General features: G+C 57.2%; 1 protein-coding gene across 2 annotated transcripts; it reads right to left on the reverse strand.

The window, feature by feature from the left end:
* Nucleotides 1–242: 242 nt before the first annotated feature.
* On the reverse strand, nt 243–10,800 carry HHATL (hedgehog acyltransferase like). 2 transcript variants are annotated; one of them, XM_086720559.1, is made up of 12 exons: nt 9,574–10,222; nt 7,718–7,836; nt 7,234–7,301; nt 6,594–6,707; nt 6,285–6,479; nt 5,714–5,923; nt 5,196–5,367; nt 4,590–4,734; nt 4,436–4,471; nt 1,449–1,650; nt 681–822; nt 243–476 (listed from the first exon to the last, which is right to left on the reverse strand). In XM_086720559.1, the coding sequence occupies exons 1-12, from the start codon at nt 9,894–9,896 to the stop codon at nt 352–354; spliced, it is 1,851 nt and encodes a 616-aa protein (XP_086576685.1). In that variant the 5' UTR covers nt 9,897–10,222; the 3' UTR covers nt 243–351. The 2 variants fall into 2 exon arrangements, with proteins under 2 accessions (XP_086576685.1, XP_086576687.1); XM_086720561.1 differs by lacking the exon at nt 681–822 and having other exon boundaries at nt 9,574–10,800.

Here is a 10,800-nt window from a genome sequence, read left to right on the forward strand (position 1 = left end):
GTCTGGAATCAGGTACTCCAAGAGTCAGTGACCAAGTGGTTGAAGATTCTGGGCTTCAACGTTCAGCTGCTGGGCTGGCCAGGTCAGCGGCCTCTGCACCACACACAGGTATCTCCTCCGCAGTCTGTGTGCACCAAGAGCCTGCCCCCCACTCCCTGGGGCCCAGAACCTCCACCCCCTCATCCAGCATGGACAAGGAGCCAGGAGACCGCTGGGGGAAGGGACAGGGAACAGCCGAACTGGGTAGAAAAGTCTTTTATTCTATCAGTCAGGCCCCATCTGGCCTGGTCTGGGCCCGGGCCTGGGAACAGCTGAGCAGAACCCATCCCTCTCCCCTCTTCCTCCTCCCACCTACTCGGGCTTCTCTTTGTCCTGCTTCTGCTCCTCCTCTAGTGCTAGGGTTCGCTCTCGCTCCTTCACCAGCTGGACACCACAGTAGGTGACAAACAGGATGGCCAGAGTGGTCTGGGGGAACCCTGTGCGGGAAAGAGGTCATCAATGCGCAGGAGCAGGACCCCATCCTCAGTGACTCTTCTCATGCCTGTCCCCACTTGACTAGCCCTCCCTCTGAGTCCCCAGGGTGTTGGGTTGGGGTGGGGGCATTTCAGAAGGGCCAGAAGGTCACAGTCCTCAAGGTTGATGCCTGGCATTTTTTATAGCCACACCCCCCTTTCCCTCACCTGTGAGTAGCAGGCGCCTGGCAACCAGCTCTGTGAACTCCAGGCTGTTCAGGCTTACAAGGTTGTACATGATGATGGCCCAGAAGTTCATGGCCCCAAAGAGGGCCCGGACCCTGCGAGACATCTGCTCCGACAGAGAGGCCTGCCCAGTCCAGGAGAGCATTGGCAGTGGGGCAAGAGGGCCAGAGGAAAGAGGACATGGTTGGCCACAGGTCTTACCCACATGGCCATCCCAGGTCCTGGGGATGGGCTTGGGTCTCTGAGAGCCCCCAGGTCAGCTCTCTCTTTTTTTTTTTTTCTTGATGTTTGTTTATTTATTTTTGAGAGAGAGACAGAGCATGAGCAGGGGAGGGGCAGAGAGAGAGGGAGACACAGAATCCAAAGCAGGCTCCAGGCTCTGAGCTGTCAGCACAGAGCCTGACGAGGGGCTCAAACCCACGAACTGTGAGATCATGACCTGAGCTGAAGTTGGATGCTTAACTGACTGAGCCACCCAGGCACCCCAGCTCCCCCTCAGTGTTAAAGATGAGGACACGGATGACCAGAGAGAGGGGACGGTCTGACCCAACACAGCCTGGTGCAGGCGCCCACTTCTCATAGAAGGAAGTGCTAGATACCCAAAGGGGGAGCCACTGCCCTGACAACAAGGAGGTTGTGCTGAGAAAGTTCTGGACGGGGGGCCACATGTGGCTGGAAGACTCTAGAGAGCAGCAGTGCCACCCCCTCCAATGACCCAGCCAACCGCTACCCCAGACCTTCCCCACTCACCTCAATTTGTGCTAGGGGCCCCGACTCAGCCAGCTTCTGCACCCAGAGCTCAAAGTTGAGGCCAAAGCAGTTAAGGAATGACCACAGGTAAACAATATCACAAGGTCCAAGCCACAGAGTGGTGATGGCAAATGTGGCCACAGTGGCCCCCAGCTCCGGGATCACCTCGGAGTGCTCCCCACCAATGTGGTCATACACATACCTGCAAGAAAGGCAGGAGAAAGGACAAGCAAGAGTGTGGGTGAGGGCAAGTAGGAGATGGGCAAAGGATACACAACAGGGGCAGCCCTCCTCAACGCTATCACCCTGGGCACATTTTACCCAGAGGAGGCTGCCTCTCCTCTACCCAACTTCAGAAGGTGCAAGGCTCAGCTTTGAATTCCCTATCTCCTATTCATTCCCTAAGTGATCTCATCCAGACCCAAGACTTTGAACACTGCCTCTATGCTGATGAGCCCCAAATCTGTGTCTTTAGCCTGCTCCCTTGATCCATACATTTCCCTGTCACTAGACATCTCACTTGAATGACTGATTCCCCCATCCCTATCCAAACCCGCTGCATCCTTATCTCAGATAATGACACTTCCATTCATTCAGTTGCACCCAGAAGCCTCGGTGCCATTTTGGACTATCAGGTCCCCTCTCCACGTCCAAGCCAGCAAATTCTATAGGCTCCACCCAGTCCTGACCACTGCTGCCACCGCAATTACCACCCTCATCCAGCCGATCATCTCCTCTCATAGATTATTGCAAGAGCCTCTCAAGCCATTTCTCTGCTTCTCCCTTTGGCCCCCTACCGTCCATTCTCCCCCTACAGCAGCTAGAGGTATCTTTTAAGAGTGTAAGATCACATGACTTCCGCGATCAAACCCTCCCCCAGCGGCTCCCCATTACATTTAGAATAAACCACCTCTCAACTAAGTCTAGAAGATCCCTCCCTGACCTCATCACCTACCATTTCCCCCCTCATTCATGCATGCTTTTGCCTTACTGGCTTTCCTGTCCCTCAGATAAACACAGCTGGGTCCTGCCTCCAGCCTATGCACTTGTTCCTTCTCTCTGGACTTCTCTTCCTCAGATTTCCTTATCACTCAATACTCTATTCAAATAGCTTCTCACAGAGGCCTGCCCGGACCACAGCTGTAGAAGCTTCTATCCTGTGGCCAGCTTCTATCCCATTACACTTGTTTTACTTTTTTCATAACGCTTACCACTCTCTAAAATTATCTTATTTATGTGTTTGTTTACCTGTTTATGGTCTGTTTCTCCCCACTAGACTGTAAGCTCCATGAGTTCAGGGTCTTTGCCATGTTCACTGCTGTATCCCCAGTGCCTAGAACAGTGCCTGGCACATAGTAGGTTCTCAATAAATATTTGTTAAACAAATTCAGTAGAAGACCCCTTGAGTAACTGGCCTCACCATGCCTTGACCTCTTCATTGCCAATGGCTTCTTCTCCACATCAACTCAGCCACCCACTCCCATGGACAAACTCCAACTTTGTCACCTCTTGAAATTTCACTCCTTCCTAATTACCATTCTCGACCAGCCCCTCCTGATGTGGCCTCCCACCTCCACTTCTTCAATTTCACTGACCCCTCTGCCCCTTCCTCATCGTAAGACCCTATCTTTACCACCATCTTTAATGGGCTTAAATTCAACGAGTCATCATTATAAATAATCTAAAACCCTGTATCCTTCACTTCTTCCTTCTCACCCATCTGAGAGAGCCCAATCCCCCACTTTCTCCTCACCCGCACCCAAGAAGCTAAGCCCTAATAAGGAAAATCTGACACCTTCACATATTAGTGTCCAAAAATCCACTACTTTCAACCCCACCTGGGCTCTCAATGCCACGGTTTCTCTGGTCAGCTTCGTCTGCCATGCTCTGCAGTGGCTATGCCACCCTTATCTCTCCCACAACTTGAATGGGTGTGGTGGGCGAGCTAGGCAGGAGGAAAGCAGACACAAAGATGCTGCCTCGCTCCATGCCCAACTCTGCACCTCTCAGCTGGTGACCTTGCCTCCCACTTCATGGAGAAAACCAAAGCCTTCAGGTGGATCCCTTACTTCTCTACACTCATCTGCCATTCTGCTTCCATGATGGCTTCTCTTCCTCCTCCCTGTCCCAAAGCCAAGCTGCTGCCTGGCTCTGGTTCCATCACCTCCCAGAGACCTTACGCTAACAATCACCCCTGTATTCTGCCTCCCCAGCTTATACTTCTAGCAACCAAGCACGTCCCATTGTTTGCTGTCTTAAGACACCTCACCTCTCCCTTCAGTCACTCCTCTGTGTTCCCCCCTCAGTAGCTTCCCCAGCAGCATCTGACCCAGCTGCCCCCACAATGCCTGGTTGGTCTCCCTCTGTTTCCAGGCTGTCATGTGGTCTTGACCGTTCTGCTCTTCTGACCATGCCTTTCAGTCCCTTCTACGGTTCTCCCTTTTCCCCCAATGGGAGTCCTTCCAGCTCCAATCTCAGCTACGCTTAGTCTCCTCTTCTTTGCTCTCTCTCCTGGAGACTTAATGCACTCCCAAGGACCAAAGACTACCCTCCCACATTCATGACACTCAGAGCTGCATCAGTTGGCCAGACTTCTCTGGACCCCAGACCCTCAGACCCAACCACCTCTCTGAACCTCCACAATGATGTCTCCCAGATCTTACCAGACATTTCTCACACAGAACCCCTCTCTGGATGCCGCACCTCCCAGATAGGAATCTGGGAGTCATCACCCTCTCCTTCCCAATCCCTCAATCCATGGCCAAGTCCTGTCCAGGCTCCCCCTGGTGTGTCTCCAACCATTTCTCACCTCCAATGCCCCCATCCACGTCCAAACCTCTGTCTTTCACCTAGACCTCTGCGACGACCTCCTCCTTGCTTCCTCTGGCCCAGGGCTGATCTTTTAGAACGTGGACCAGTCTCTGCACTGCCCTGCTCAGACACCTGGCAGTTTGATGTGACCATTGCCCCACCCCACCCCAACTCACTTGCAAAGCCAGTCGTTGATGCCACGGTCGAAGTGCCTGAGGGAGGAGAGTGGATGGGTGTCATCAGCCCGTAGCAGAGCTCCAGGGGAGTGGGGGAAAGAGGCTACGGGAAAGTGGGGGTCCCCGTGGCGTGTCCCCGGGATCTCGCACTCACGTTTCCGCGAAGACGTAGAGTGCGGTGATGCACTTGGGAGGCTGGGGTGGGTCCAAGTGGTCAAGGCGAGCCACGGTGTTGACCACGCCGAAGAGCACGGCCGCCTTCACCCAGTCGTACACCAGGTTTGAATAGGCTAGGCCAGCTGGGGACAGGGTGTCGTCACTGCCTGGGGGGCGTCGCGCGGGTCTTCGCTCCCCGGATCCCCAAATCCCAGGAGGGGGTGGCGCAGAGCCAGGGTCTCCCCTACAGACTTTCTCCACAGTGCGTAGGGGAGGTCCTTGCACCCGGCCAGCCCGCACAGAGACCCCGTCCCTACTTCCTGGGGGAGGAGCTGGACTGGGCCCGCCCCGGGGAGACCCCTTCCCGGTTGTGGAAGTCAACCCGAAGGCCCAGTGGGGCGGGCTTTAGCCCCAACCGCTCTGGCCTTGCAGAACAAAGCTATCTCCAAGTCCCCCGCATTTCAAAGAATAAGTCCCCGTCCCCCCACCCTTGGATAGGTGCTGTGCCCTCTCAGGGTGTCAGCTTCCCCAGCTGTGACGCCATGGGGGCGCAGAGGGTCTTTTTGTCTTTCCCAGCCCCTGTTCTGGCCCCACGCGCACCCACCGAGGGCACTGTCCGGGAGGCGGTTGGCAAACTTGAGGTCGCTGGGGATGGTGAGGATGTAGAAGAAGTGGAAGAAGATGTCCACGGCCATGACGGCCACCACGCTGAGGCCGGCCTGGGCCCGGATGCGCCACAGCTCACCCTCGCGCCTCACCGGCTCCACCTGACTCATCTGGGGGATGCCAAGTGTCTGAGTGGGGAGGCAAGCCTTGCCGGAGGAATCCTTTCTGAATGAGGAGGCACCAACTGCCCGGGGATCCGAGGCTGAGGGGAGACGCGGCTTCATCCTGGCAGCCTTGCCCGAGAGTGGAGACACTTCTCCACCCGGTGATCCTTGTCTGAAGGGGGAATGTGGCCCCATGCTGGGGTCTGAGGAGGCAGGCCACTACGGCTTCATCCTGGGGTCATGCCTGAGGATGGGGACACAGCCTGCCCTGGGAGTCCTATCTGAGATGGGAGCCCCTCTCTGAAGACCGGGCCCCAGCCCTGCTCTGGGGGCCCACAGGGTGTCCTCTCACCTGGGTGTGGAAGCGATCAAAGGTCATGATGGGCCCGAAGAAGAAGAAAGGCAGGTAGAAGTTGTACTTGAGCAGGTCAGCTAGGGAATAGCGGCGATCGGGGCGGGCACAGCTCTCCAGTGCAAAGCTGGTACAACGCAGCACTGTGAAACCGCTGCCCCCGTGGAACAGCACCTCTTGAAGATCAAAAGTGCCTGTTACAAACCCGCTCTGGATGGGAGAGAATAGGCCGCCAGCTCACCAGGTGCCCCTGTCTCTGGGAAGTCCACCCAGCTTCCCACAGGGGCCCAGCCTTATCCTGCCCCTTCCTGTCTTGCCCAGAGTCAGTCAACACTGGCCACTGAGGGCTAATTCATGTTAAGTGCTTGGACAGAGCAGGAAATCACCTGTCCCTGCTGCAGTGGATGGGGCCACTTTGTGGGCAGGTCTATGCCACAGTCAAAGGCTTGGAGACAGGTGGGAAAGTGAAGGAAATGCTTGGGGAGACTCAGGAGGTAAGGGCTCTGGATGGAGTGAGAAGTTTGGGGTTCTATTCCTGCACCCTCCACCCTTGCTGCTCCCCATTGCACACCTGCCAGGAGATTAGAGGATCAAGCTTGAAGGAGGCAAGGCTGGCCAGGCCAAGGCCGAGACAGAGCCAGGGCTGGCCCAAGAGTGAGGCCACATAGAGGCTGACACAGTGGCCAAGTAGCAGCAGCAGGTACCAAGGACCCATCGTGCCCAGCACGGCCAGGGCCCCATACACGGCATACATCCAGGAGCGGAGCTGTAGACAGGGAGAAGGAATGGCTTATCTATCCATACAAATGGAGGTGGGACCCCAACCCTTGTAGCTGAGGGGGAGTTGCAGGGGAGGCTAGGGTGGCCCAGTCCAGCTCACCTGGGGGGCAACCATCGTGCAGAGTTTAGCAAACAGCACATGTCCAGAGAGGGCGAAGATGATGACATTGCGGAAGGAGGTGAACCACATCACCCACTCGAAGTCAGCCACGTCCTGGGGCAGGCCCGGGCAGGTTAAGGAGGGGCAGGGGGCAGGATGGGCTGGCACTTTGGCTGATCAGAGTCCCAGCACCTCTCCAGCCCTGTATTCTTATGCAGTAGAGGACAGCAATAGCTGAGGTCCTTGCCTTCCCCAGCCAGGTAGGTAGAGAGGAGTGAGGGGCACCATGTGAGCTGCCCTGTCCCTCAAAGCTCCCCTTCTGTCCAGCATATTGCCTCCCATTACACCATTATTGCATCGTTCCTGGGAAGGGTGGTTCTGGAGGCCCCTGCTGAAGCATGTCTCAATTTATTTGCTAAATGAACAGTGTCTGGGTCAGGCTTGATGTGGCCCCAGGAGGACACAGGATAGGCCAGTGGAGAAACTGAAAGCATTGAAGCTCAAGCCACAGACCCTCCCCACTGTGAGTCCTCTGTTACATGGGAATATCTGGAATAGGAGAGTCAGGAAGGGTCTGGGATGGGAGAGACATGCCAAGGGTAAGGGACCTCAGTCAGGGATCCTGGGGCGTAGGACCTACCATCTTCCGGCCAATATACTCCCAGCCAGGTCGCACAGACTCCCGGAAGGCCTTCCGGTGGGCCCCATCTGAGAACGGAATGTGGCCTTAGTGGGGGCTGGGGAGGACTCCACTCACACACACACACACACACACACACACACACACTCACACCTGCCCCTACAGCAAGGCTGACTCCCACCCTAGAGGCAGGGGAATGGGTCTAGATCGGTCTCTCTCTCTCTCTGCCTCTGCTTCTCTCTGGGTCTCACTGTGTGTCTGGGGCCAGGTCTCTGACTGTATCCCCGAGTGTCTGAGTCTCTCTCTCTCTCTGTGGCTCTGTGTGCTGGTCTCTGTAGTGTCTCTGCATCTGTCTCTCCCTGTGACTATGCCTAGCTCAGCCCAACCCCCTGGGCCTAGGGAATATGTTGGCCTTGCTGGGTGGAACCCTGAGGCCCCAAGGGGAAGAAGGTTCCCACCCTCTGCTCCAGAGCCCGGCTGTTACCTTGTGAAGCTTCTAGGAGGCCCCGGCCAGCATAGGCCAGAGCCCCACTCAGCACCAGGGAGTACAAGCCCAGCTCCGCCGCGGGCAACGCTGTCTTGATGCCCATAGCCTGGATGGTGCTGGGGGAGACAGATCGAGTGAGGGCACTGCTGCCCCCCTGCCCTGCCTAGCCCCATCTCATGGTGCCCCACAAAGGTGATGGGGATCCCATTCTGAAGAGAGATTGCCCCTCCTGCCCTTCAGAGATCTCATGCTATTATCCTCCCCTCCCCTCTCCCCATTCCTCCCACACCTGCCAACATCCCGTGTCCCTTCCTAGCTGCTACTCCCACTCCCACCCTGCCCATTGAAGGCTCTGGAAAACATAAGCTTCACTCTCAGCCTGTCTGCCTCATCTTCGCTTAATCTTTCATACCTCTCAGGGAGACCGGTCCCCACCTTTTGCTCAAACTGCTTCTGCCAGGGCCTCAGATAACCTTCATGTGGAAGAACCCTATATCACCTCAATCATGTTTCTGGCCCCAAGGGTCCCCACACCCCTCAGTAAGCCTCCTTTAGCTCCTAATAATGCCCCACTCACCTCAACATCCCCTTCTTTGATTCCCACACCCCTCCAGAGCTGCCTTTACTTCCCTGAGAGCTCAAGACCCCCAAGGTCCTGTCCCCAGCATCAAGCTTCCTTACCTCTCATTCAGCCTCCAGCCTTTCACTGACTCCCATTGCCCCAACCAGCCTCTGAGCCCCAGTCTGCCACTTCCCTGGTCCCTGCCTGTGTCCGTGGCCACACCAGCCCCACTCTCTCAGTACTTGTGTATTCAGGCCCTGGATACTGGCTGGAGCCGGTGCTATTTGAAGAGGTGCCCCAGGGTAGTGGGTGTGGGGCCAGGCAGGGCCAGGCGGGCACCAGGGAGGGTGCTGGCCACTGTCCAAGGTGCTGACTGTTATCGGGCTCACGGCTCACGGTGAGCCTAGCCACTCCCTCCTTCCAGGGCCTAGTTCATCCTCAGGAGTCCTGCTGGGCCATCCCTTCCTATCCCCTCCTAGACTGCAGCCTGGCCTGGGGCCTTCCCAAGGGTGCATTGGTTGACAGACCCAGGGCCAAATTAAAGGGAGAAACATGTATAGGCACCTTCTTGGCCTGGGCTGGGCCAAGAGGTGGCTGGCATGACCATGTCTTCCACCCTTGATCCTCCCCCAAATCTTCCTTACCAGCACCACAACCAGCTCTCCTGGGCCCCCAGAGTTGGCATTCTCCCGACTACATAGATAGAGGGGTCATGGACCAGAGCGGGACAGGGACCTGTCAAGGTCACACAGTGAGCCTGGGACAGGATTGTGTGTTCTCAGTGAGCTGTCTGGAATCTCAGATAAGAGAAGAGCATTGCTGCCCCTGCCCATACAAGGGGGCTTCCCAGCCTGACTTCTGCACTGTTGGGCTGAGGGCTGAGGCAGCTCCTCATCGGCCAGGTGGGGGTAGGGAGGCCTGGAGGATCGGGTTATTGGAGCAGGAGCTTGAAACCGGAGCAGAGTGAAGAGCCCGCGAAATAGCTTTGTCAGCTGCCTCCCACTTGCTACTTTCCAATTTTAGCTCCCCATGGCCGGTGCAGGGTGTCTCCAGTGAGGCCCCTGTGAGCAGGGCCAGGGCTGGCCCCCGGCCTCGGACCTCTTCCGATAGACCCCTGGAACCTAGGCTACCCTGTGGACACAGGGGTGCCCCTGCCCCCTGGTCCTGCCTACCTTAGGTACACCTGGGGTAAAAGACTGCTTTGGGTTCTGAAGTCTGGGATGAGGGGCCTGAGGTGGGCTCCGCAGGTCTCAAGGAGCCCAGAGTGGCTGCATCCCCAGATGGCACTGACCTTGAGGAGGTTGTGAGGGACCCTGGCACACTGCCCACCTCGGGCTCCGGGGTCCTGCGTCCGACCTTGCGTCCGTCCGACCAGCTAGGCTCTGGGGCCACGGTGGGGTGTGTCCAGCCCTGGGGTCCCCACCCCCTCAAGGCTATGAGCGGTGAGTGGTGACAGCAGGAGGAGGGTGGAGGAGGGCAGGGAGGAGGTGGCCTTCCTGGAGCGGAGCTGAGCAGAGTGGAGCAGAGCCGAGCGCTGCAGAGCTGCTGGCCACAGGGAGCCGCAGGGAGGATTGTGGGGGGGGCAAGGGTGGGGGAAGGGGTGGCCAGTGGCATAGGCTCCAACAGGGACACCTGGGCCTCACTCCAACCTGCCTCTTCTGGTCTATAGAGCCTGTGTCTCCCTCTCACTGCTATCCAGGACTCCCCTCTTCCAGGAAGCCTTCCGGACAGCCCCTACTGGCCTTGTGCCCTGCCCCCACCGCGCGCACACACACACACACACACACATGCACACTTCATGCACAGCTCTGTACTCTACCCTGCACCTTTACATGTGAACTCCCAAGGGCCGTCCCAGGGCAGATCCATCTAGCCCCCTGCCCTGGTTCATTTCATCATGCCGAGAGTCCTAACTGGCCAGGCATCAGTGCCTGAGGCAGGACTGGCTTAACTAGCAGGGCTGGAACTGGCATGAGACATGTGGCAGAGGGGGCCCCATACTTCAGCCCTGTCCCACAGGCAGTTGCCCAAGTGGAGGGGTGCTGGCAGGGTCACTTGGCAAGGCTTAAATATGTATGTGGAGTGGCTGGCATCCTCTTGAGTGTCCCTAACCGACTGGGAGCTCTCTGGGGGCAGCAGGACAGGGCCCTCACTCACAGAAGGGGCAGCCAAGGCCTCAGCCCAGCCTTCCCAATGCAGAAGGGTACCCTGAAGAACCCACAGAGAGGACAGGAACATCTGCTAGTCTCCCTTTAGGATGAGAACCTTGAGTCTAAGGGAGCTGTATATACTTGTGCCGTGTCTGTGGGGCCTGTCCAGGCATGTGCAGTGAGGAGGGTCTGGGGTTGGTGGAAGAGTGGCGTTGAAGGAGCTGTGTGACTGAAATAAATCACAGGACAGGTCCCGGAGCTCCTGCTGATCTCTGGACCCCAGCCACAGGCTCAGCTGAGGATGGGGAAGGAAGGGGCTGTTCCTCCCCCCTCCCCCAGCAGGGCAACTTCCAGAGCCCGACCAAGGT

Source organism: Puma concolor, chromosome C2 (assembly GCF_028749965.1).
Source record: "Puma concolor isolate L17-30 chromosome C2, mPumCon1.1.hap2, whole genome shotgun sequence".
NCBI classification, from domain to species: Eukaryota; Metazoa; Chordata; class Mammalia; order Carnivora; family Felidae; genus Puma; species Puma concolor.

What these genes read in the sequence shown, in the direction of transcription:
- HHATL (XM_086720559.1), bottom strand. Translation starts at nt 9,896, where the DNA reads ATGCCACTGGCCACCCCTTCCCCCACCCTTGCCCCCCCCACAATCCTC. An exon ending in GCACGATGGTTGCCCCCCAG is followed by an intron (nt 6,480 to 6,593) that starts GTGAGCTGGACT and finishes CCCTGTCTACAG; the next exon opens with CTCCGCTCCTGGATGTATGC. An exon ending in ATCCTCTAATCTCCTGGCAG is followed by an intron (nt 5,924 to 6,284) that starts GTGTGCAATGGG and finishes TCTCCCATCCAG; the next exon opens with AGCGGGTTTGTAACAGGCAC.